The sequence below is a fragment of the Neophocaena asiaeorientalis genome, unplaced genomic scaffold (assembly GCF_003031525.2).
Source record: "Neophocaena asiaeorientalis asiaeorientalis breed wild unplaced genomic scaffold, Neophocaena_asiaeorientalis_V1.1 scaffold59, whole genome shotgun sequence".
Classification (NCBI taxonomy): Eukaryota; Metazoa; Chordata; class Mammalia; order Artiodactyla; family Phocoenidae; genus Neophocaena; species Neophocaena asiaeorientalis.
Genome location: NW_020174268.1, coordinates 8,799,812 through 8,826,929, shown reverse-complemented (window position 1 = coordinate 8,826,929; position 27,118 = coordinate 8,799,812). Strand labels below are relative to the sequence as shown.

Below are 27,118 nucleotides of genomic sequence, written 5' to 3'. Positions count from 1 at the left end.
TATTAAAAAAAAAAAAATACACACACCAGTTTCAGAATGACACTCCTGGGGTCCTGGCTGCAGCTTGGTCCAGGAGCACATAGTCAGCATCCTGATGCCAGGCGGCACCCACTGCCTGGGTTCCAGCTGATGCTCTCCTGGGAGACAACACCTTCCTTTCCAAAATGTTTACTTTTTGCTCAGAACAATGATGGACAGGTCTTCATTTGACTCACTACCTGAACGATCAGCTTCTTATATTCTTTCTCCAAAGCAGAACTAACTCACATAAAGTTTGTGTCGAGTCCCCAGCACTCTTTCTTGCATAGAAAACAGTAAGATATCACCCAACTCTGGCCTGAAAGTTCTTCTGGAATATCTTGGGGTATCACCAATTCTAGGTAACCTAGTAATTGACTTAATCAGTCAAATATAAAACCTGTTCAATACTGCCCGTGCAGGAGTCAAATTCTGAAGGATTTAAAACTTAATAAACTACAGTTCAGGGTTGTATTGGCGAGCTTACTTTGTTCCAGCCCTTCTTCCTGTTGAAACTCTCAGGTTTGTTTCAAGTTGGAACCTGCCAAGTTGCATCTTGTCATTTTTCATATTCACATGAGAGACCAAGCCCTATTGCACTCTTGTTTAAATTTTTATTATCAGAGTTAGCAGTAATAAGCCAATAGAAACAGGATAACGAAGGGAAAAGCTCCAGATAACTAACTTCTTCCTTATGAATTAAAACACATGCGGACACCGGTGTCAGTTACCACCTCCCCACATCCTGTCCTGTCGTACAAATAGTTACACAAAACAGTCCACAGAACAATGCGAGCAGCTGATACCCTGAGCTGGGCAGAGGACCCCTGTTGTGTGAAGTCTCAGGCTGATCTCGGTCTAGATGACCAGCTTCTCCACACTCAGCGTACTCGTGGTTTCATCCTCTTCGTTTGACCCAAAATATCCCGGGAGGTCCAGCATCCCCTGCTCCGCCTCGGTGAGGCCGAAGGATGTGTTGTCGTAGTAGGCGAACTCCGGGTGGGCGGGGAAGCTCTGACACTTGTCTTTCCGACACTGAGAAGGGCTCAGAGGACTGACCCTCTGGTAGCTATCTCTGGGGGCCGGGGAGGAAGGCCGCTTCCTTGAGACATTCCTGTGACTGGGGGACGGTCCCCTCCGAGCCCGGTGAGGCTCCGTTCTCTCACCTCCCGCCACGAACCCTGCCTGGCGATCCCCCAGGTCTGGTTTCCTCGTGGGCTGCCCCACGGTGTGGGGTTTAGGGAAAGGGCTTAACGGGCCACTGCTTCCACCTGCCCCTGGACAGTGGTCCCGTTTCTCCGGAAACAGGGCCGCGCCTCGACTCGGGGGCCGGACTCGCTCTCCCGCCGGGTCCCACGTCCGGCTCCTGGAGCTGTAGGCGGGGGCTTGCCGGGGGGTCAGGGTGGACAGGCTCCGCTCCCGGAACGGTCGGGCCTGCCTGGCCTCGTGGAAACTTGCCGTCCTCCGGAAATGGGACCCCCGGGGGTGGCTCCTCATCTGCGACTTGCGGAGGAGGCTCTGGCTGGGGCTGACGGCGCAGCTGGCCGGCGAGAGCGGGTGGTCCAGCCGGGAGGGGGGCCTGTCCCCGGCGCCGACCGCGGGCGGCTGCTCCAGGAACGGGGATTTGAGGCGGAACTTGCCGGCCGCGGCTTCTTCAGGGCTCTCGGAGCCTCCCGGGGGCGCGGCGACGGCGGCGTCGACGGCGGTGTCCGTCAGGGGGCTCTGGGACACGTGGTACACCTTGGTGGTCTCCGTCAGGCCTTTCTTCTTCATCTCCTTCAACTGCTGCTGGGCCAGGCGGTAGCTGAACAGGGGTGGGATGATCTTCTGGCCATTAGACTGGAAGCTCTCGCTGCCCGAGGTCTCGTCATCGGGGGGCGCCGGCACGCTCCGCCGGTAGGTCAGAGGGATGCCCTGGCCCGCGGGGCTCCCCGCCGGCCCGTCGCCCGCCTCTGAGAAGCTGCCACGGGGCTCGCTCAGCTCGCAGATGTTCTCCTCGTCCGAGTTCTTCCGGCAGCCGGACGTGTGCAGGGAGTTGTGGCGGACTGGGGTGCTGCACTTGGGGGCGCGGCCCAGCTTCCGCCACAGCGTGATGAGCACAGTGGCCACGATGATGAACAAGCACAGGGATATCCCAGTGACCGTCACGATGTTGTTGGACTTCACGGGAGTCTGGGGCTGGAAAGGAGACGGACTGGATGGCTGGAAAGCTACAAAAAAAAAAAAAAAAAAGGAAGAACGAATGCATTCTCTAGTATCGTTTTCTCTGCCTGGGTCTAAGGTCTCTGAGTGGCTCGCTCTAATTATGTAGCAATTAAAGAAGGAAGGAAAATAAACAAGGACTGGGATTTCTGGTCTTACATATATTTCTGCAGGCAGGCTTTTAAGCCAAGCTGAAAAACAGACACTGGTAGAAGCGAGGTGAGCAGATGAGCCACAATCAAGGTGGCTCACGGGCTCTTGCTGACACTTGTCCCCAATTTTCTACAAAGAAGCCTCATGAGGAACATTTCAAGGTAAAAATCAAGGTTTTTCACTTAAGGTAAACATGGGATATCTATAATTAAATGTACCTTTGAGATGCACCTCGGAAAATTTCTGCCAAGTGTTAACACTTGGGATGCAAAACAGTTTAGGCAGGTTGTAGCTCAATTTGCACATCTCAAGAGAAATTAACAGGTGAAAATAAGTCTTCTGGCAATATACTACAGCTCACTTTTCCCTCCCAATGTCCAGGAACTGCCTTTCCTAAGTGCTGACGCCTCTGCTCTCTCTCTCGTTTTCTCAGCTGTTCACTCCCCTTCCTACATTCTATGTGGCATTGATTTTCCTTCTTCTTCCCTGCTCTCTCAAACTGGTGTGTCTCACAGTCATCAAAATGTTTCACCAAGGCTCAGACGCCACCTGGGGCCTCAGCCTGTAGTACCCGGGAACCCGAGACCACCCAATGCCACCAGGCCTCACCTCTCTTTCCTCCTTGGTCACTGTTCGCCATTCAAGCCCTTCCAGTCACATGTCCTCTATCTCTTCCACCCATAGTCTTATCCTCACCAGTTCTGTGCCGCATCTCCATCCTCCCACTGCTCCCCTTTCCCCTTTCCACCGCACGCTATAGGACACCTATAACCAAATTCCTCACGCTGCAGAAACTTTCCACAAAACACTGTGTGTCTCCTTGCCTGACCTGAGGACAGGCCATCCCTCAGGGCACAGCCTCCCCGGCTCACTCTTGGGTGAAGCTTTATCAGAAGCAGAACCAGAAGCAGGGCGTCTTCCGCAGCCTCCTCATTCCTGGCTGCCATCTCAGCCCACTTTTTACCTCTGTGTAGAAGTTCTAATCTTCTGACGCCCACGCCATCCACCCAGACCACCCTCTACCCTCTACCCCTCAACTCTGTCATCTCCCCACCTCAGGGCAAACATCAGTTACTAGCACCTGGGTCCAGTCTTCCTCACCGTCCCACAGCTGGGACCATTCATTGTCCTTCCAAGCTGCCATACCTTCCCACTGTCTGCAGCTGCTCCTGTTCTGAAACCTTAAAGCTTCACAGCCCACTTTCCGGCTGTATCCTCCCCTCTTGCTCACTCATTATTCATACAACGGTTACTCAACCTCGCTGCAACATCTGATTCTCCAACCCCTCCATTTTCTCTCCATCCGCCAGCCACCTTCTGCCCTCACTTCTCTCCCTACACCCAGGATCCATCACTTAAATCCTTCTACTGCCAATCATCTCAACTCTCTGACCTCTAACACTGAGCTGTATCCCTTCCCCTGCTCAGAAGCAAAAGTCTGTTCCTAGAAAAATCCAGACACGTGGATTATCAGCTGCTGCACCCAGGCCCCTGAGCCCTGGTGGAGGAAATAATGCACCCATGCAAGCCAGAACCTTTGTGTACTGATGGCACCCAAACTTGACTGCCCACAGATCCTTCCGCGGTTTCCTAAGCAACTCTCTCTTCCATCCCCTACAACAGTGCTTCAAAGTTTTGCCACTAATCCTCTTCCTCAGCCGTCTGCTAGATCACAAAAGTTAGAAGCTATCAAGCAAGCACACCCCCAGGTTCTTCTGCCATCCTCTCCTCCCCCATAAACTCAGCAGCAGCCACATCTCCATTTCCCTCTTTCTCTAGGGAATTAGTGGGAGAAGTGTCTTCCCATAAAGATGAGTCCACCAGGTGCTCTCTAGGCCACCCTTCTCCAGGGGGATCATCCCTCTGTACCTATTATCTCCAGCTTCTCCTCCGTGCAGCTCCACAGAAACATGTTCAAGCTCTTTGCATTTTACAAAGATCTTTCTAGAACCCTCTCACTAATGCCACAGCCATATCTCGCTCCTTGTCTTCCCAGCGGAACGTACAGAAAGAAGGGTCCACATGTGCTGACTCCTCGTCACCTCTGGCTCCTGCAACCTGCCCCTAGGCTTCCAGTGAAGCAGCTCCTATCGAGGTCATTAACCATCTAATAGCCAAATGCAAAGGAGTTCCGTCCTGCTATTCCTTGAGCTTTGCAGCGTCGGCTACTGTCCGACCCTTCCTGTGATTGTTTCTCTTCTTGGTTTCAAGAATTCTCTAATTTGGAGAGAAGAACATGGACTTTGGAGCCAGGAGAGCTAGATCCCATCCTGGCTCCACAAGCTCTGCTCTCTCCATAGACGTCCCACCGACACTTCCACCTCCACACGCCCAGGACTCATCATCTTCCCGTGGAACCTGTGCCTCCTCTGATACATCTGATCTCACGGGAATGGTGCTGTGTCCTGCAGCTGCCGGTGCTAAAATCCTAGGTCCCACCCGCGACACTCCCCTCTCCACACTCGCCACATCCAGAGTCGCTGAATCCTTCTCTCCTCTGCATCCCCATTGCCAGTGCTCCCTTTTCCCCCTGGGTCACTGAAAACCTCTCAACAGCCCTCACTGCTGCCACTCCTGGCCCTTCTGATTTGTACTCCACGCGACAGGCAAGAGATCCCTCCACAACACAGGTCCAGTCTTCAAGGGCCCTCGGGATCTGGCCCCTGCCTACCTGTTCAGTCTCATTTTGTGCCTTTTTTTTTTTTTTCTTTTGGCCACGCTGTGCGCCTTGTGGGATCTTAGTTCCCCGACCAGGGATTGAACCCGGGCCCTCGGCAGTGAGAGTGCAGAGTCCTAACCACTGGACCGCCAGGGAAGTCCCCTGTCCAGCCTCATTTCCCTCACTCCCTCCTGACACTCTATCCTGCTGCCACATCAAACTCCTGCCAGGTTCCCTGGGTTTCATAATATGCCATCGTCTTCCAAGCTCTCATCCATTGCTCCATTTGCTAAAATTCCCTTTCTCACCTAGTTCACCAGGTGATGCCTATTCAGCTCTCAATCTTCAGCTCAAATATCACCTCCTCAGGAACAGAGGTGTTCCCAGCATTGTCACAAGCTTCCACAGCAAGCTGTGGATACCTTTCTACTGCACTGTATATGCTATGCCTGCTTTGGTGTCTGCTGAGCTGCTGTATCATAAGCCCCTTCCAGAGACACGGCTTATCTCTACACTCCCAACCCCAGTCAATAACTGGCACAGAGTTGGTACTCAATTAATGTTATATTCATGAACAGATTCATTATTGAAAAGGTGATGGCAAAATGACCAACACCCCATCAGATGGAACGTGGGCGCAATGGCAACTGGATCCTCCCATCTTCGTGGTGAACAAGATAGATCAAATGAACGTCGAACTACTTCACTCAGACCTTGGCGTAAAAACATCCTTTCAAAGCCAAGCAAAACTCTAGACTCTCAACCAAGTGAAAGTAGTTGAATGATGAAAGACTCGTTCCCTGACTGATCACGTCTTCGTCTGCAGTGGCTGCTCCGTCAGTGGGTCGCAGCATTGCAGATGTACACGTGGACCTCTTAGCTGTTACACTTGCCTCTGGCTGGAACCCTTCAAAACCGCAGCTGGAGAAAAGCCCCAAAGCTGCTGACCTCACCCATCTCTGCCTCATCTTGTCTTCCCTCTTTTCCTTGAAGGGAAGGAGACTTCCTGACGCTAAGCAGCCTGCAAACAGATCTTTACATTTCCAAGGAGTGGAAAACAGGCTGAACTGGAAAAAGAGAACAGTTGGAAGAAATGATCATTTTTATCCACACAAGCATTTATTTTTTTCCCGAGGACCACTTATAGTAGAAGTAGGGGTGCCTGTAGCACTTCCCCTCTCTGCTAATTTATAATGTACAAATTTCCAGTTCCCACCCAGGATTAAAGAGATTAAGATGCCAGAACGTGAAATAATACCACACAGCCTCAAAAACTGGTTGCTAATTCCAGGATGGTTGTAGAAAGCTAGACTGGCCTGTACGTCGAGGCAAAGTATTCAAGATAGGTGGCTTAGCATGAGGTCAGATCTAGTCCGCTGCTTTCTAGCTTTATGGTCTTGGGCAGGTGACTCACCCTCTCTCACTGCTGCAAAGTCCTCACCTGTATGTGTAGATAATGATGTACCGACTTCATATGTGCAAGGCACTTAGAAAAACTGCCAGGCAGCAGCAAGCTCTCAAGATCTGAGCCCAGCATAAGAATCCTTGCCATGGGCTTCCCTGGTGGCGCAGTGGTTGAGGGTCCGCCTGCCAAGGCAGGGGACACGGGTTCGTGCCCCGGTCCGGGAGGATCCCACATGCCGCGGAGTGGCTGTGCCCATGAGCCATGGCTGCTGAGCCTGCGCGTCCGGAGCCTGTGCTCCACCCCGGGAGAGGCCACAACGGTGAGAGGCCCGCGTACCGCAAAAAAAAAAAAAGAATCCTTGCCTTGTAGAGTTATTGTGAGCTTTGAGTGAGATAATGTAATAAATGGTTGATACTGTTGTCCCTTCTAAAAGTGCAGTAGAAGCCAGGGGCAGTTGATTTTTAATTCATTTGAGTATTACAGAACTCTAGATGAAATGTCTTAACACAACACGCCATCCCAGAACAGAGAGGAAGAAGTTATACACAAGGAAGGAGCTGTGGAGAGTAAGGGGACTTGTAAAGAAAAGGGCAGACAGAGAAGAGAGCCTCAGAAGACAGTGTGAGATACAACTGGAGAAAGAATAGATTCAGGGTGGGGCTCAGGGCTGATGAAAGATGGTAGGCTGGAGGCTGTGAGAAGAGCCTGGGTCTGAGGCTGTAATACGAAAACCACAGAGAGAGAATGCCCTCAGGATGCTGGAATAAAGGGAACAAGGCCTACAGCACTGGCTGGAAAGAGGAGACAGCAAGAATTTTGTAAGGTCACAGGTGGGGGTGCCAGGTACCAGTGTTGCCAGGTGCCAGTGGTCTTGGCTACAAGGTGCTCTGAGACCAAACACAGAAAAACACTTTTCCAGATCCCAGAGGGACAAGGAAACAGGGATCGTCTTCAACGTGGAATTGGAGAGTGGAAGGAGTCGGGACTGGACAGAAGGACTTCACCTAAGGGTCAGGACCACAGCAAAGGCTAAATGGGGAGCTGGCTGTGTCTCAGAAGGGGCGATGGTGTGTGGGAAGAGCAAGGATCCTTTTTTTACTGTAACCTGTGGCAAATGAATGGGATTCAGCTCCGTAAGCTGCAGCAAACCCAACTGAGTGACCCGAGCACCACACCATAGACCACGCACATCAAATACTCACTGAGCACCTACAAGTGGGGGTCACTTCAAGATGCTCAGAGGATGAAGGAGGGGCCAGCCCCCAGGTGATGGCAAGATGAACTTCCCCACCTTCTCCTCCTGGGCGGGGGCGGGGGGGAAGAATAAACACAGAGCCCTTCAGGGGATAAGATAGGGTGCCTTGCCCCATTTTGGACAAATAATGTCCATTTTGGTTTCCTAGGGCTTCTCGGAGATGAGGAGGTGAAAAACTCTTTTTTTAATGTTTTCCCACAATTTCTGGGGGGGAGAAGTAAAGGAGGGAGAAACAAAACCAGCAAATATCGGGAAGAAATCATCATCCCTCCCATGTTTTGTATTTTTAAACATGATTTCGTACGTCTGAATCTTTCATTTACACCGATGTCCTTGTCATTTCCCCATCTTCGACGGTGTTAAGTCCCCTGTCATCTCCCTGGCAAGACACCCCCAGTCGCAGACACACTGAAGGACACAGAGTTTGTACAGCCAGCAGCAGCAGCAACAGAGCATCGAGTCCACCCCTGAACTCAGACTGGCGACTGTCAGGCAGGGCTGGGTTCGACAGTCCCTCTGGGAAGAGGCTTGCGAAGGAGGACGGATACCTACCCGCACAGTCCTCCAGGGAACACGGGGAGCTCTCCGAGGACATTCCAGGGCAGCCAGGTCGGGAGGGGGAGGAGGGCAGGCACAGGCGGCGACGCTCTCTGACACCGTCCCCACACGTGGCACTACACTGGCTCCACGGCTGCCACAGTCCCCAAGTTTCTGCAAGGACATCGGCCAGGCTTTTAATGCTAGCTCACTTGAGCATCAGAATTTAACTGCACCCAAATGAAGCAGCAAAACTCAAATCTCAGGCTCTGAAAAGTCAGTAAAGAAGCACATTCCCACAGAAGTGGAAAGCTGGAATGTTGCTGCTCCCCCTACACTAAAGGAAAGCTGTATAACCTACAAAATATCAACCTTCCTAGAACTCTTCAGAGAGCTAAGGTCACAGGACAACCAAATGGCCTGAATTCGAAGGAAAGACAGACTCCTCCAGGGAAAGCCAGGATGCAAACACTGCTTCCTGGGGCAGATGCCAGGCCTCATACCAGCTGGAGAGAAATCATCTAAAAATATAATGAACCGCCAGAAGCCTGGTGTGGGCTAGCACGAGAATACAGAAGCCCTGGGAGCCGCACAACCCGACTGGGAATTTGTACCCACTTGCAGGCTCTTCTCCACGGATCTCACCAGATCTTCACAAGGAGGACCGAGGGCAGGCACAAGACCAGGGAGAGCCTCCCTCATGGTGGAGGCCAAGGAGGGGAAGAGAAGCTTTGTGGAAAAGACACAAACCTCACCCAGACCCTCCTCCCCATCTGCTCCATCAACAAAAGCCCAACCACGGGGACAGGGCAGAAAACCCTGTCACTCTAAGAGCAGCAGCTGAAACCTAGCGCTGCCAAGGAATGGAAAAAGAAGAAAATCTTTCACCCCTAGAGAGGAGGAGGAAAGACCCTGGGCCCACACTTATAGACAGCTTCTACCACCGGCAAGGGGCAGGGTCATTACAAAGCCCCATCCTTGAAACTCAGAGGCAGAGCACTTGCCTAAGACTAAAGCTGACCCAGAACAAGAAGATGTTCTTCCACTAGCATCACCTAACACCCACCCTGCTCCAGGCTAGCAATTACCAAGTATCAAATAACAAGAGTCTACTGCTGGGGGAGAGGCAAGAGTGACAAGCAAAAGCCTTTCTGATGTGCAGGCTCAAGCCTAAAGTTGAGGGTGCAACAGAAGTATGGAGAAAACCCTCTGGCAACCCAATTCCTACCCTAAACACAAAGCAACATTAGAAACTTTTGAACTCGATCGTGCACTGAGGATAGCCATAGCAACAGCAAAAACTCAAACACAGCTCAATTCCTTATTATACTGGCCCAAACTCCACACTAAAGTCCTAGCATAAATAGGGTATGCCAATTTCCAGGCATAAATGCTATTTATCAGTGTCTACAGTTCTAAGAAAATGTCCAACTTTCAACCAAAAATTATGAGACATACAAAGAAACAAGAAAAAAACAATAAAATATCCAAGTAATTAAGATAACCAGACTCAGATGTGACCCAGATATTGGAGATATTAACTATGATTAATATGTTAACGTTTTCGTGGAAAATGTGAATAAGATGCATGAACAGATGGAAATTTTCATCAGAGAATTGTAAACTAAAAAGAGTTCATCGGAATGCTAGAAATTAACAGCATGGCAACAGAGAGGAAGAATGCCTTCTAGAGGCTCATCAACAGACTCAACATAGCTGAGGAAAGAAACAGTGAAACTGAATATATATCGACAGAAATCACTCAAACTGAGACACAAAGAGAGAGAGAGAAAAAAAGAGTGAATAAAACAGAACAGAATACCCAAGAGTTGTGGGACAATATCAAATAGTCTGTCATACATATGACTAGAATCCCAGAAGAAAAAGAGACTAATGTCCAAGAATTCTCCAAAATTAATGAAAGACACCAAACTACATCCAAGATGCTCAGAAAACATGAAGCAGTATAAACACAAAAAAGCAAACAAACAAAAAAGTTAAACACACTACAAACTGCTAAAAACTAAAAACAAATAGAAAATTTTGAAGGCTGTGGAGGGAGAGACGGGGCAAGGTGGAATTACATCACATACAGAAGAATAAAAATCTGAATTATAGCACACTTCTCATCATGCAAGCCAGAGATAATGAAGTGACATCTCTAGAGTACTGAAGAAAAAAATCACCAACCCCAAATTCCATATCCAGTGAAAATATCTTTCAAAAATTAAGGAAAAATAAAGACTTTTTCAGATGAATGAAAATTAATAGAATTAATTAATTCTACCAACAGACCTTCATTATAAAAAATGTTCAAAGAAAATTCTTCAAGCAGAAGGAATGTGATACCAGGCAAACCTGCATCAATATAAAGGAATGAAGTGTGCTAGAATTAGCATTTATAGAGGTAAAGATAAAATTTACTTCTTATTTTTAAATGCTCTAAAATATAAATGATGATCTAAAGCAAAACAGTAGCAATGGGGCTTCCCTGGTGGCGCAGTGGTTGGGGGTCCATCTGCCAATGCAGGGGATGCGGGTTCGCGCCCCAGTCCGGGAGGATCCCGCGTGCCGTGGAGCAGCTGGGCCCGTGGGCCATGGCCACTGGGCCTGCGCATCCGGGGCCTGCGTGTCCGGAGCCTGTGCTCCGCAGCGGGGGAGGCCACAGCAGTGAGAGGCCCGCATACCACAAAAAAAAAAAAAACAGTAGCAATGTATTATGTGTTTATACCATATATAAAGTAAAATGTATAACAATCATTCAGAGAATGGGAGAAACGAATTGGAATTGTACTGTTATAAGGTCCTTACACTATACATGAAGCAAGATATTATCTGAAGGTAGACTGAGAGTAATTAAAAATGTACGCTATAACCTCTAGGACAACCACTAATAAATATTTTAAGGTACAAATAATAAACCAATAGTGTGGTTAAAGTAATTCATAAAAAATAGTCAACTAATCCAAAGGAAGGCAGATGAAAAGAGGAAAAAGAAACAAAGAACAGATGGAAAAAATATACAACTACCAAGATGGTAGGTCCTAATCTAACCATACAATGATTACACTAAATATAAATAATCTAAACACCATTTAGAAGACAGAGTTTGTGAGACTGGATAAAAAAGCATGACCCCACTATATGCTGTTTAGAAGAAACTCGCTTTAAATATAAATACATAAATAGGTAAAAGGAAAAAGGTGGGAGAAGTTATACCTTGTAAACACTAATCAAAAGAAAACTAGAGTGGCTTTATTAATATCAGACAAAGCAGACTGCAGAACAAGGAGTATTACCAGAGATAAAGAGGGATGTTACATAATGACCAAAGGGTCGATTCAGCCAGCAGCCTTAACAACCATAAATAGGGATGCGACTAACACCAGAGCTTCGAAATACATACTACAAAACATTCCCAGAACAGTCATTATTGATTGACAAATGCACACATCTCTTCCAAGCATATAAGTAATCACTGCCAGAGAGAATAACTGAATAATTCCCTACAAATAACTATCCTAAGTCCCTTCTCTGTGAGCACCCATCCAATCCCAAGACCTACCAGGTCATGCCCACACCAGGCACAAGATATCCTCTGCATAAAAGTCTCTCTTCATCGTTATGGACAAAAACTCACAATGCAGTCAAGGGTATACAAAGCACTACAAAAACATACGGAAAACATGCAGGGCAGTTACATTCTCAGGTGAGCCAAGTGGTGCAATCTTTGGAATGAGTCATGGCATATGACTTCTTTAGAGCAATTAAAAGTCTCGGATTGTCACAGGAGTGGGAGCATTACAAACCAGTGTCCTGGACCAACATCAGCCGAGGTGTGGTAATTATGTTCCACCCAGAGGTCCAGCTGAACACAGTGTTGGTTCTGTGGCTCCTCAAATGGCAGAACAACAAGGCAGCTTTGTCCTCAAGCTTCAGAGCTGTTCAGACACCGAGCTCCCAGTCCTTGCAAAGCTTTGGGTATCTCATATTAAGTCTCTCTGAGCTAAAGTATTGTGATTTCGTTTTTGAAAAATCTACTGGTAATTCCACCACTGTGAAATCTAAATTGGAAAGTCAATACATAGCTTATCCTTCTCTTGTGCTCATATTTAAGATCACAAAAGGCAGAATTACAGAAGCTGAGAATCCTTTTTTTATTCTTTCTTAACTCTTCTTTTACTTTACGTAGACATTATTTAAAATACATAAAGTCATTTGTCAAACTAAAAACAAAAATTCCATCAGTGGGCACCAGGAAACAAAAAAATCAAAGTTTTGATAAAAGCATGAATCTTAATGTCAAAAATCTCACTTTCAAATGTGTTTTTTTCCTTTGAAAGTAAAATTATGGCTGGCAGGATCATCAACAATTTAAAAAATAAACATTTAAACTAAGTTTTAGGTTCTTTTACTGCTAACCCAAATTAATCGAACAGAAAACAAGGGAGATCACTCAAATAAAGCAATGAACAGACTTAATCAGCCAAAAATTTTAAAATGCCTTAAATACCTCTATTTGTTCCCTGAAGATTTCTGTCAATAACACTGAGGAAAATACTTGGCAAAACAGGAACTCATTGGCCAGCTATAGTTCACATGTTACAAATGAAGAATAAGATGACCATTATTCTAAACAGTAGGCTTACTTCATGAATGAAAGGCTGTTTTGTTTTGTCCTGTTTAGATGTCCATACATGCCCTCCCACTGCGTTAACAAACCTGTGTGACCAGGATAAATGCCTTCCAGGCCGCTCTAGAGGATATTAATTCTGAATGAGCAAAATGTGCTTGCAATAAGAAAAGGGAGATTTGTTTCCACTCCCAAGAATACCTGAAGGAATACAGAGTATGAAATATTCACATCTGCAAGATATTTCACTCAAGAGACAAAAGTAACTAAACAAAACGTCCTTAGACGTTAGAAAATTCTATTAAAAAAATAAAGTTATTATAAAACATACAAAAAAAAGAAAGAAAATTCTATAGACATGAGTAAGTAGCCTAAAGCCACGGTGGGAACAAAGGCACCTGGATAAGCAGTTCAGGTTTTCTGTGACCCGCACAGGCTCATTCACATTAGACCAATCATGCTTATGCCTGGGCCAGCGGGCTCCAAAGTGGGTTACATGTCTTTCAGGGGGGGTGGGAAGCACAAGGTGAACCCATGAGATGAGGAGGAAAATACTGGAACTTTTTTGATCTAAAAGTTTCATATTGTTTAATATCTAGATTGATAGATGATTATATGGGAGCCAGCATGCAAGAGTGGGAATAGCAAATGCTCAAGCCAGTCTAACCACCAGTAGTGGGTAAGCCACCAACCTTGGAAAAATTACTTAACCTTTTTCTGTGCCTCGTTTCTTCACCTCTAAAATTGACAATACAATAAGCCTAACTCATAGGGTTATTACAAGGATTAAATGGGTTAATATTCATAAAGCACTTAGAGCAGTTCTTGGTGCAAAGTAATCACTATATAAATGTTATGATGTCAGAACGTCACACACAGTATGTCAGCTATTGTAAAAAAAAATCCCAAAGAAAGAGCAGGAGTTACACCAGGTGGAAGGGTTCACTGGTTCATTCACTTTCAGAGAACTGTGGAGTATTAAACCACCTAAGGGCCTGCTTATATTAAATTATATTCTCTAGTTTTAGGTGAATTAAGTAGACAAATGGCTTATAAAGATTCTCGCAGGGCTTCCCCGGTGGCGCAGTGGTTGAGAGTCCTCCTGTCTACCCAAAAAAAAAAAAAAAAAAAAAAAGATTCTGGCAAAGAATTAAAGATGATACAATAAATAAGCACCTGCAAATAAGAAGCAAATGACAGGATGACAGTACTCCTCTTCTTGGTAAAAAGCTCTTGTTCAGTCATATTGCGAAGGAAAAACAAGACCATCTAATCAGAGAAACAAGAAGATGGCCAACAAATTTAAATTATCAAGAAAACTATGTGTTAAATGTATACAATTTTTACTTGTCAAAAAAACTAAGTAAAAAAAATTATGTGACTATGAATTTATACCCTCTATCATTAATTCTCAACTTTGCCCTAAATACATATTTTGCATTGAGATGCAGGGTCCATTATCCCTTATCTGACAACCTTGGGGCAGATGAGTTCAGAATTTAGAATTTCTCAAGACTTTTGCATGTTATTACAGCACCTGTGCCAGATATTACTAACACTCCCCTAGCAGCATCCCATAATCACACACATTAACGCTTCTGCAGACAAACACATAAACATTCATACTAAGTAGGATAAAGGAAGGTCACAAATAATCATGTTTGACATCTTTTTGCTGTAAATCAGTATTTACGGTTTTAAGGTCCTAAGACATATTTGGAAAAAGAGACAAACATATCAAACCCTTTATTCCCCTTCCAAAAGGAACTAATGAGAAATTCATTGTGAGTCGGTGGGTCACACCTCATGGTAGGTTCAATGGGGTTCCTGAATAATGCCATTTGGCAAAAAAAAACCAGTCTTTACTGGTCAGAGCTGTCAATTTAAATGGAAAATGAAAAGAACTCGATTTAGTTATAAACTTTTATACTAAAAACACAAAGGCACTGAGTTTCCCACCACTGCCATCAATTTCACTGATTAACCAGAGTCCCTGTTGGGCGGCCACATAGAGAATCTGGGGTCTCCAGGAATGCTTAGCCCCTCGAGGTACTGCTTCCAGCCCTACTGCCCGGTCGTGTCTAGTTGCTGCAGCCCCACAGGGAGCCCTGAGCACCTTCAGCCTACACACAGAGCATCACTCCCTGTTCTGCCCCTTCCCAGGGAGAACCAACACAAAGACCTCCTGCTCCCAAGGTCTTTCATCACGTGGCCCGAATTCCTTTACTCCCCTTGGTTTGTTTCCACTAAATTCAGTCAATTAGAATTTTTTTTCCCTCTAGGCAATAAATTCCTTTTGAAATGGCAAGCATATCTTGAATGATTCGTTTAACATAATTGTTTTTCTACTGATACCTAGCTGAGACATCAGAGTGCAATTTTCACTTTAATCAACATGTACTGAGTATCTGTTAATGTGGCAGGTGTACAAAGCGGGCCAAATAAGGATCATAAATAGCTTCCTGGCAGCCCAAGTCGGCTTCTGTCGCCAAATGAGCTTCTCCAATCTGGGGGCAGGGTGGGGGAGGGGAGAAACGTGGGGAGAAAGACCCTGAACAAGCAATGACAGAAGTGATAAATGCCATGAAAGAGGAACTAAGGATGCTGGGCCAGCATACAGCGGGGAGTTTACCTAGTCTGGGGTTGAGGAAGAGTCACCCAGGAGACTTGGGGGACGGGTTAATGTTAACCAAGTGAAGGTGGGAGGAGGGTTGCCCAGTCTCCAGCCCATCTGTGGGTGCCCGTCCTCATAAGAGTGAGGTGTCACGTGAGGTGACTGATACGTTTTCAGCAAGGGAATAGCCTCAGCTGACCTGCATTTTCAACAGTCCCTCTCTGGCTTGCCTTGAGAGAATGAAATGTACGGAGGGAGGGAACCGTGCGGTATCAGTGGGAATGGAGAGACGTGCAGAGATTGAGACACAGATTTTTTAAAGAGACAAAATCCATAGGACCTAGTGATTTATTCATAGGAAGTGAAGAAGAGGAAGCCTCCTGGGTCTAGGGTTTGAACAATGAGACGAGGTGGAGTCCTGTACTGAGGAGCAGGTTTAGGGGGTGAGATGATGAGTCCAGTTTCAGATATGCTGCTTTTGAGATGCTTGGGAGACATCTGTGGGGTGACAGCTATTCAGCACTTGGATGCGGGGGAGAGATACCAGCATGGAGTCACCAGCATCAGGACAGTAATCACCTAGCGAGTGTGTGAAGAATGAAAAATGTTGAGGTTCTAGTATAGGATGCAGAAGTCCAAGCCTTAAGGGATGCGATGGGGTCATGGAACCAGCTGGCAAAGGAGACCTGGAAGGAACAGCCAGGGAGGTAGGGGGTAAACAAGGCAAGTGTAATGTCACAGAATCAAGGTCAACGAAGATACGGACTGGAAAGCATCCCCAGAGTTTGGGACCTGGAAGTCATTCGCTGGCTGCTTTAGTGAGAGCATTTGCAGGGGAGGGGTACGGGTTTGGAGTGGGTTGAAAAGTGAATGGGGGTGAGGAAATAAACCCCAAAGTACAGGTGGGTTTTTCAAGAACCAGGGCTATAAAAGGAAGACGAGAGAAACAGGTTGTGCTCTGGGGGAGAACCAGGCGATGAGGGGTGATTTTGTTTCGTGTTTAGATGAGACAATTAAGTACATTTCGAAGTTGATGGGAATGAACCAGTAAAGAAGGGACAGTTAGAGACGGAGGAGATAGGGGAATAATGATTAACAGAAGGTTCCTGATAGAGCAGAGGGGCTGGGACCCCCAGTGGAGGGGAGGGTTGACCTTGTACTGGAGGAATGACACTGCTTCCCTGGGGACAGCAAAGGAGGGGGAGATTGTGGGATGGCTGCCTGCAGGCTTACGGATATTTTGGTGGGAGGGTGAGGGAGCTCACACCTGATGGCTTCCCGCTGCTCTGTGTGGCAGGAGCAAGTCAGCTCAGAGAGTTAGGCAGGGGCGCGGGTGAGGTCCGAGGAGAGCAGAAGAGGGCCACAGAGCTGCTGTGCAGGGCAGGAGCACAGTGAGTAGCACGGTGGGCAGCACGGTAGGCCCAGGGAAGGGTGGAGGCCCGGCCTGCCCGGGTGCAGTGGGCGGCTGGCAGATGGCTGGATCCACGCAGAGCCGGGGGGTGGCTGGGTGCAATCAGAAGGACGTCGGGGCAGAGGCGTTTAGGGTTTTGGTCGGAGAGCGATTAAGGGGATGGGCCACAGAATCTAGGCTGGAGGGAGAGGTAAGTGCAAGCAGGGAAGTGGCCAGTGGGTGGGGAGAGAGTCAAAGGAAAGGGACTTCTAAGGAGGAGTGAGTGAATTTGGAGCAAGAAACACGTGGGGCACTGAAGCTGCTCAGAGGCTTGGGCCATCAGGGAGCACAGGCTTAGCGGGGACGGAAATAAGAGCACGTGTAAACGATCAGGACAATCCCTGCCAGATTAACCTCTTGCCAGGACCGGGCTTGCACCCAGGAAAAGGGAAAGAAACGCAAAGAGGAGCCTGGGGCATGGATGGAATTGTAATAGCCCCACCTCTTTGTGATTAGGGAGGGCGTTATGCAGAGAATTCAAAATTTAAAGAAGTTTTTAGGGGCTTCCCTGGTGGTGCAGTGGTTGGGAGTCCGCCTGCCGATGCAGGGGACACGGGTTCGTGCCCCTGTCCGGGAGGATCCCACATGCCGCGGAGCGGCTGGGCCCGTGAGCCATGGCCACTGAGCCTGCGCGTCCGGAGCCTGTGCTCCGCAGCGGGAGAGGCCGCGGCAGTGGGAGGCCTGCGTACCTCAAAAAAAAAAAAAAAAAAAAGAAGTTTTTAGAAATCTTGCTTTGAACTCTCACTAAAGAGGCTTCGTTCTTAAAATGAAGGAGGTAAGAGGAAAGAGACATGCTTGAGGACGTTCTAGAGGAAGTGAAAAGCTACTAAGTACAATTTGGGATTTAGCTTTGAATTCTGATCATACCTGCCATGGACTTGCCATATGATGTAATAACAGAATTTTTAAATACATGTAAAAGAATGAAATTAGAACATTCTCTAACACCATACACAAAAATAAACTCAAAATGGATTAAAGACTTAAATGTAAGGCTGAATACTATAAAATTCTTAGAGGAAAGCATAGGTAGAACACTCTTTGACATAAATCGTAGTGATAGCCTTTTGGATCCACCTCCTAGAGTAATGAAAATAAAAACAAAAATAAACAAAAGGGACCGAATTAAACTTAAAAGCTCTCGCACAGCAAAGGAAACCATAAACAAAACGAATAAACAACCCACAGAATGGGAGAAAATATTTGCAAACGAAGCGACCAACTCCAAACTGTACAAACAGCTCATACAGCTCAATATCAAAACACACAAACAAATCAATAAAAACTGGGCAGAAGATCTAAATAGAAATTTCCCAAAGAAGACATACAGATGGCCAAAAAGCACATGAAAAGATGCTCAACATCACTAGTTATTAGAGAACAGCAAATCAAAACTACAACGAGTTATCACCTCACACCAGTCAGAATGGCCATCATCAAAAAGTCTACAAACAATAAATGCTGAGAAGGTGTGGAGAAAAGGGAACCCTCTTGCACTGTTGGTGGGAATGTAAATTGGTACAACCACTATGGAGAACAGTATGGAAGCTTCTTAAAAAACTAAAAACAGAGCTACTATATGATCCAGCAATCCCATTCCTGGGCATATATCCAGAGAAAACCATAATTCGAAAAGATACATGCACCCCAATGTTCATGACAGCACTATTTACAGTAGCCAAGACATGGAAGCAACCTAAATGTCCATCGACAGAGGACTGGATAAAGAAGATGTGGTACATACATACAATGGAATATTACTCAGCCACAAAAAAGAATGAAATCATGCCATTTGCAGCAACGTGGACGGACCTAGAGATGATCACACTAAGTGAAGTAAGTCAGACAGAGAAAGACAAATATCCTATGACATCACTTCATATGTGGAATCTAAAAAATGATACAAATGAACTTATTTACAAAACAGAAACAGATTCACAGACTTCGAAAACAAACTTACGGTTACCAAAGGGGAAAGGTCGGGGTGGGGAAGAATAAATTAGGAGTTTGGTATTAACATATACCTACTACTAGATATAAAATAGATAATCAACAAGGACCTACTGTGTAGCACAGGGAACTCTACTCGATATTCTGTAATAACCTATATGCGAAAAGAATCTGAAAAAAGAACATATATATGTGTATATATATATGTCTGACTGAATCATTTTGCTGTATACCTGAAACTAACACAATATTGTAAATCAACTATACTCCAATATAAAATAAAAATTAAATTAACAAACATAAATAAAATACAATGTAATAATAGCTGACGTTTATCACTGCTTCTTCCCTGAGCACTGCGCTAAGAACTGTACACACTGATTTCACTCAATTCTTACAACTCTCTGAGGTAGATACTCTTATCATCCCCACTTTATTGATGGGGAAACTAAGACCTGGGGCAGTTAGTTAGGAGTGCGCTGGGTATGCTAACCAGTACTCTTCATTTTTCAGGTAAGGATGCTAATGCCATTTGGGACATTATGGGGAGTGAACGATAAAAATGATGGTACCGTGCATAGAAAATCAAGTTCACCTAAATTCAAAATAATAATTTTGATTGCATGAAGGCACCAATTTGATAAAAAAAAATGTGCTTTAAAATCTCAATACCAACCTATATTTCTCTGAATTAGCATGCACTCCTTCTCCTTTGCAGAAAACTGGCTTCTGCTTGAGACGCCAAAGTCAAAGCAGTATTTATTCCTCCCCATGTCAAACAAAGTGCAGTTGAATACTGTTCTGCTTTCTCCCAAGGTCAGACTGTTTTCAGCCAGCCGGATGGTCCTTTCCCCAGGGCGTCTGGGGGCTTCCTTGAAGACAGCGATCACCCCTTGGACAAAGATGCATGGCGGAGGCAGCACCCTCACCTCCACCCCGGACTCACACGTGAGCTCTGGCACCATCACCAGTGCATATCCAAACTTCTGGGCCAGGTCAATGGGGCCTGTGGACGTAATGACCGAGTCCCGGCCGAGCAGCTTCAGCACCACAGTGACATATGCTTCCGGCCCCACAGGTGCACAGCCAAACTCAACCCACTGGCCTTGAGCGAGTTCTGCCCTCTTGCTAGCCCTTATCTCCAGCGGCTGGCCCTGACTCATTCTCGCCTCCGGAAGGCTGTTGGTGAAGGTGACATCCACCAAGATGTCGGGCTTGTCCACGGGGAACAGGCACAGCGGCTGACTGGTAAAAAGGCCCACCTGGAAGGTGCCTTCAGCCGCCTTGGATGTCCTGTTCAGGTCAACATGAAAGACAGGCCATTCCACCTTCAGAAAGGCGCTCCTCTCCCACCAGGGGACCGGAGGGCTGCTGTCTGTGGCTTCCGGAGTCATCGTGAACCGGTAGTCGCCGGCCTCCTTGAAGTAGAAGCACTCAAACTCAAGGGTCCCCTGGGACTGGTTGGTCAGGAGGTATTTGGTGGTAACAGTCTGATTGGTGTTGGCCTCCAACAGCAGGACAGAGACATTCCTCAGCGTCCCATTGGCACCATCCAAATACTGGAAATCCACAGACACTGTCCTGTTGCTTAGTGCTACATGGCCCGGTTCCCCCAGAAGGAGATATTCAGCTTCTCCAAGAACTGAAAGGAAATGGTCAGAGTGGGTTTTTAAAAGGAATATCTGAGCAGCACTATTGGTGACATCGATGCAAACAGCATTTCAGACACAAGAGAAGTTTGAACTGAGCCGAGGATGATGGAAAAGGCTGCTGAGTGCTGACTCTGGGAGCTGCGCCCTGAGCTGCTTCCATTCTAAAGTGGCTCTGTTCCTTCATCTCCATTTTTCATGGTTTTGTTGAAAATAATGAATTAGTGATAAATACTCTGAATTCACAACAGTCAACGAGGTAATACATCAGTGATGAAAACCTAATAAGCAAGAGGAACAACTGACAAGTCTCATGATAAAAATCCAACACTTGACTTTTCTCATTTAGGCATATGGAAGCGTTTAGGTATTTGGGGAAAATGGATTTACAGTGAAATAAGAGAAAGCCTGATTTAAATGATACAACATGCACTGCGCTAGATTACTTAAAATGGGAGACGCTAAATATACAGCTGACCCTTGAACAACATGGGCTTGAACTGCACAGGCTCACTTACACACACACACACATTTTTCAGTAGTCAGTACTACAGTACTAGACGATCTGTGGTTGGTCGAATCCGCAGATACACATAGCAGATATAGAGGAACAGCAGATACACAGGGCCGACTATAAATTATACCTGTGCAGAAGATCAGAGCCTTTAACCCCGTGTTGTCCAACGATCAACTGAACTTCTAAGTTACTGTTTTCTGACATTCAAGACAAGTGCTTGAGCATTTTCACCAGTAAAGGCAACAGTGCCTTTCCTTTGTATGAGGCAGAAATTTTTAGATGAATAAGAAATGTTGACATTCTATCCTGCATGGGTTATTCAAGGGATAGAGTGAACATTTATGGAATAGCTAAGCTTGTCCTTAGCAATTTTACTGACATTACAGTAACTGCTATTGGCCTAGATAGGACAGATGACTACTGGCCCACAAGTGTCACTCTGTTAGGATCAATTCTATCTTTTTTTAAAAAGAGACCCATCAGAGCAGCTGAAGTAAGGAGTGGGAAGAGCACAGACACACAAGAATCCCTGTTTCTATTTTGAACCCTATCCAAATACGTATCAAAGGAGACAGAGTTTGGCAATGCATCAATCAGCTGGCCTGTGACTAGGGTAAGAAACGTTCTAGACTTAAGGAACTGCAGTGCCCTTTGGTTTGAAAAACAACATGTGTAAGTATGAACTTATGAGTCTTCTTATATATACATGATAATATAACATAATATTATATTAATGTAATAATAATGTGTACATATCATATATGTCCAAAGGACAATATGCTGTTTGGGCTGGTAGTCTTTAAATATACTCAGTGATTATTTGACGATTCACTTTGATGGACAGCAGAAACCAATACAATGCTGTTAATCAACTATACTCCAATAAAAAATTTTAAAAACAGACTATTCAAAGATATAAAAAAATGATTATTAGAATCAGCACATGAAAATATTGGCACATAAAGGTTTGTTTTAATTAGCTCAGCACTTCACCCATTTCTTATTTAAGATGAGGTGAAATAAAATATATAAAACTTGGATAGACCCGAATGCTTTATGAGCACTTGCTTGAAAACCTTAATAGGATAAAGTTGTTTGTTTGTTTGTTTTTTCATTTTAGTCAGTACAGAAATTGAGGGACACTCCCTCTTGGATGGAGACAACTCATCCAAAGGCGGCTGCTTTCCGTGCAGCTTGTGTGCTAGTTCAGAGTGGACCTGACATTTTTTTGTGAACAGGTGGCTGAAGAGCTTCCAGTACTCACAGCAGCCCAGGAAGGACTGCTGAGAACAAAGGACCGAGAACAAAGCTCATATTCATTTGAATCTGATGGGGCAGAATGGTTCTGTGATGCATTTTAAGAGTGAGAGGCACACCGCACTTAGTTAACTAATGAATTGTCAGTGACAGGGACACCGATGAGGCACATCAGATTCTGATTTGATGGGCAGCCTGTCGATGAAAGAGACACACATGGCCCTTTGGAAATGGAGGAAACAGACGCAACGGATGGGTTCCAACAGCAGCCGAAAGGAGGTGTGTACTGAAGAGGGGACTTGCTGCTTTACTCTCAAACTCTCGCTTTTACAGGCAAGGCAAGAATACACTCTCATTTAGAAAACTACAATTTGGTTGTACCACATCCTGACTACTACAGTACAGTTTTCTCCATTCTTTCATTTCCTCTCTCCCCACTCCTTTATTGTATTTAAAGGAACTGGTGTCTCAATATAAGCATGTTGCTTTAAAAAAGAAAAAACACTAACTGGTAATGGTATATTTTGATCAAAGTCAAATGGAGAAGAAAAAAAAAATCCAGGTCTATGAAAATACCTCCTTTTCCAGTAGTAGCCTTTGTACTCAACTTGTATGCTCTATTTTATGCTCAATCAACTTTTATTTTTATATTGCAGTAAGATAACCTGCTCTCAACAATAACAAACGTCCTTGCAGACTGTTTAAATGGAAATTTTTGATGTCTTTATCATTATGAAACAAAGCAAGCTTTTATAATTTTTTGAATGAGGCTGTTACATATAGAGCAATCTATTTTTAAGTAGGGATAAAGGACTTTAAAAGAAATGATCCCAGATTGGTTTTCTGCAAGTCAAGTGTCTTCTTGTTTAAATAAACTTCTTAAAAAATAAAAGACTGAGGGAGGAGACTCACTGGACAAAAGTAACAGTACACACTCTGGTCCATCCAACCGATATTACACGAGCCAGGATTCTCTGTTTCTTGAATGATAATTTCTTCATCAATTTGAAAACAGTTTCTACTCTCATACCACCAACTGCTTAGATGTCTGAAATACTTGGAAATCATCAAGAGAAAACTGGTGGGTATTATATGGTTGAATCTACTGGTTCAGTAGTTGCATAAAACTCTCTGAGAAATGAATTTTTAGTTGAATCAAGATGAATGAAGAAAACTAACATTAAGCACCTACTATGTGCTCATACATTCAGGTATTTCACATTCTTGAGTTTATCTTATCATCATAACAATCATGTCAATATTGTTGCTGGTACAGAAAGAGATTTAGAAACTAGACAAAGGCGCACAACTGGCAAGGACTGAAATTCAGATTTGCTCCAAAGTATTCCAGCAGCAAACTCTCTTGTCAAGTGAAATCTCATGTAGAACCGCAATATATAAAACATCACTTCCTGTGTGTGTGAGTGAAGTTTAAACACATAATACTGAAATACTAGGAAATCAATCAAAGAGAACTGAGGGTAACATGCTTGTCTCCGATTTGTGAAATGAGTGTATTTAAAGTGAAATTTGAATCAATAACGCAGAACCTTAAGAGAACCCAGGGTTGCAAGAATCACAGTTTAAAAGGCACTGCAGTGTAGTCCCTGCCCCACCTCCTTCACGTAGGGGCATCGACATCCATGCATTTATAAACCCTCCATTTATGTTTCTTCATTGGTACCCACAGCATAAGTACACACAACACTCACCATAGTCACAGAGCACCACCAACAGAAGATTTGAAAAGTCTTTCAACATTTGTTTCATTCTGATCAGCAAAATCCCAGGTCTTTGGTCTCCTCATGTCCTTCCTCACATCCAAATGGTGAATTTTTCTTCAAAAACACCTGAAATTAGAACTTCAAAAAGACGTTGGCTCTGTTCAGTGTGATTCATAAAATAGTAATCCTGAGATGACAAAACCATTCTAAGAAGTCAAACTGCTTAGTTAATACTGAAAAGAAAACAGCAAGGACATTACTGTTCCCCCAGGGAAATGATCTGTAATTTACATGTCCTTTCCTTCCATTAAAGCTCACCTGCTAAGAACTTTCAGGTCTGCAAAACACCACGTCTCTTACCTTTCTAGCACATCCTTAAATGGAGAGTTGGTTGTTCTCTGCTTAATTTCATCAAAGCTCCTTGCCAACCTGGATAATATTATATCTTCACATATTTATGTGCTTGGCATAGTTAATATGCCAGTTAATCGACTGACTAAAAAAATTTTGCCAAACTTTCGTTTTGCATCGTGCTGTGTAGATCTGCCTTGCTTCCACAAATGGGTTTATGAACACTGTCCTTCTTGCACAATTGGTGTGTTATCTGGATTGCTTCATTTCTGAATGCCTAGGAGCTATATCAAAACTATCAAACCTTTAAAAAAATATATACCCAGATTATTGCAATTAAATATGAACTCCAGGTGGTCCAGACTTCCCTTGGTTAGGGCACTCTAAAGAGAAAACAAGTAACAGCTATCATCTTTGTCAGCCTTCCAATACTTGTTGCTGCTGGCTGGCATGCATCAGGAGATGAGTGATTTCATGCAGCAATCTTCCCAGACCACCTAGGAGGGCAGGGAAGGCCTTGATGGCCTGTGGTTCAGAATGATTTGTGGGAAGAGGCACTTATTTTGATATAAACAGACTATTAGACAACAGAATAAGATGCAGGGCATTTAGGAGCCAGTATTTTTCATACTTGAGTCTAGGAAACTATGGGGTACTAAACATAAACAAATATATATTTTCTTAATGTTTACACTCCCCTCCATTATGCAGTTAATCTATTTTTAATAAGTATATTTATTCCAAATATACGTATGTCACATCCCTTCGGATAAGACAGAAATTAAGGGAATTAAGAGGACTGACTGAAATAATCCAAAATTCAATGGAAAGGAAATTGGTGTGTCTCTATTAGCTTTCTTTCTGTAGGAGTTGGTTGAGCAAAGGAAATGCTGTACTTCCTCAAAGAGAAGCAGAGATAGGAAGTGTAATCATGCAGACGATTAAGGCTCCCACCCTCCCCAACAAAAAAAAAGAAAATTCAGTTTTGTTGGAATTAGGCACGGATTTGACCCAATCGTTTCCTTGAATATGAACTGGGAAACTTTACCAAAGACAGCAGGTGAGCATCATCGTATCTCCCGGGCAAGTGTGGGCACTTAAGGCAATTAAAATGCTTCCTTTTAGTCACTGCTACTCAGTAATCAAAGTAAGGAGAAACAAGCTATCCCTGGCCCCCAAAAGTTGTACTGGCTTCTCCCAAATTGCTTGCTTCCCCATGACAACCATTTTTTACAGACGTTCTTAATCACAACTGATTTTGTGTTTATAACACATTTTCTTTCTTATGAAAATGACTAGTAAAACAGAATAGTGTCATAATCTATATTTAGAGCTGGATGGAAATGGAATCACAAGATAATCCAGCTACCTGAAAACAGCCTGCTTTATTTTATAAGCCATAATATGGTTTACATAATATGGATTTTTTTTAATGTTCTCAAGCTTTTGAAAATTAATGCTGATTTTTTTTTCACTAGCTCAACCACTAATTTGAAGATGTTAACAGAGCATCCCAGAATGGAATGGAATGCCGGGTAAAAAATCACTACGTTTTTGTTGTTGTTTTAAAGAAAACAGCATGCTTCTTTAATTTTTTTTAAACCTTGCTTGCTTGTTTTCTTCCAACACGTGTTCCCAATACCACAACTGGCTACTTACAATGTTTAGCTTGAGAATCATTTTGAGAAAATAGGAACTTTAGGTGTACTTTATACACATTTTTTAAAACTTCCATATAGCATTCACATCCATAAACGTTTATAGACAAATTCTAAATGTATCAGCTAGAGGGTAGGAGGAAGTTGTGAATATTCTCAGTGGCTCAGGGCACCACGCTAAGCTCAGATCCCATGTTTTTGCTGAAATCTGCTAAGATACACGCTTCTGTATCCCCTATAGTGTCTTCAGAGCTGCAGAAAAAGAAACTGAATTATGCTAAACACCATGGGACCAATGATTTATGAAAGAATAAAAGGAAAAACAAAAAGAAGCAAAGTGATCTTGTCCGTTCTGACAAACATGCACACGCTCGAGTGTATATCTAATAGTAATATTTATTAGGAGGAAATCGCTAATTCGAAAGCGGCTCGTGTAAACGGGCTGTATTTATATATTCGGGCCAATCGGCGAATATACGCCTGGTCCCACGGGTTGGATGCTGCTTCCCCACATCTACTCAGCTTTCTCCAGGCCTGCGAGTCAAGTTTACGCTTGGAAATCTAAGGCTGCCGGTGTCCCCCAGCACAACATCTCTTAAAATGAGAACCGTTTTGCAAGGCACATATCTCATACTGCTTGCATCCCAGTAAGGATTTCTTTATGGAAAGAACCAAACCTGTTCTGAAACGCAGAGTATCCCAGAAGCTGTTCTTCAAGGGTCCCAACTATTCGGACTCAACACCCATCAATCTACGGTCAGCCTCAGACACTCGGCCACACCTGCGCCAGAAGAGCGCCGAGTTCAGGTTGAAGTCGGGACTCAGAGATGCGGAGACGACACTTTTCAACGCGTGTCCCTGGGGGCTGAGCACCAAGGAGCGAGGGAAGGGGACCGGGTGCGTGGAGAGAACGGTCCCGTCCACCAGTGCTTGCCGGCGGCGGGGAGGGTGGGGCGGAAGGGTCCCGGGAGCCGCCGGGGACCCCGCGGTGGGAGCTCCCGCCGGGTCGCTTCCGGAACGCTCTTCTTACCTCTGGGACCGACGGGCGAGGTGGCGAGGTAGGCGAGTGTCCTGGGCCGCGATGAG

At 45.0% G+C, this 27,118-nt stretch overlaps 1 protein-coding gene across 4 annotated transcripts; it reads right to left on the bottom strand.

Moving 5' to 3' along the window:
• Nucleotides 1–617: 617 nt before the first annotated feature.
• THSD1 (thrombospondin type 1 domain containing 1) lies at nucleotides 618–27,112 on the bottom strand. Of its 4 annotated transcripts, none has more exons than XM_024755308.1 (5): nucleotides 27,063–27,112; nucleotides 24,012–24,161; nucleotides 19,553–20,518; nucleotides 8,245–8,403; nucleotides 618–2,228 (listed from the first exon to the last, which is right to left on the bottom strand). In XM_024755308.1, exons 2-5 carry the CDS (start codon nucleotides 24,067–24,069, stop codon nucleotides 877–879), a joined length of 2,535 nt encoding a protein of 844 aa, XP_024611076.1. In that variant the 5' UTR covers nucleotides 24,070–24,161; nucleotides 27,063–27,112; the 3' UTR covers nucleotides 618–876. The 4 variants fall into 4 exon arrangements, with proteins under 4 accessions (XP_024611076.1, XP_024611077.1, XP_024611078.1 ...); XM_024755309.1 differs by lacking the exon at nucleotides 27,063–27,112 and adding an exon at nucleotides 26,710–26,858; XM_024755310.1 differs by lacking the exon at nucleotides 27,063–27,112 and adding an exon at nucleotides 26,710–26,858 and having other exon boundaries at nucleotides 622–2,228; nucleotides 24,012–24,137.
• Nucleotides 27,113–27,118: the final 6 nt, after the last annotated feature.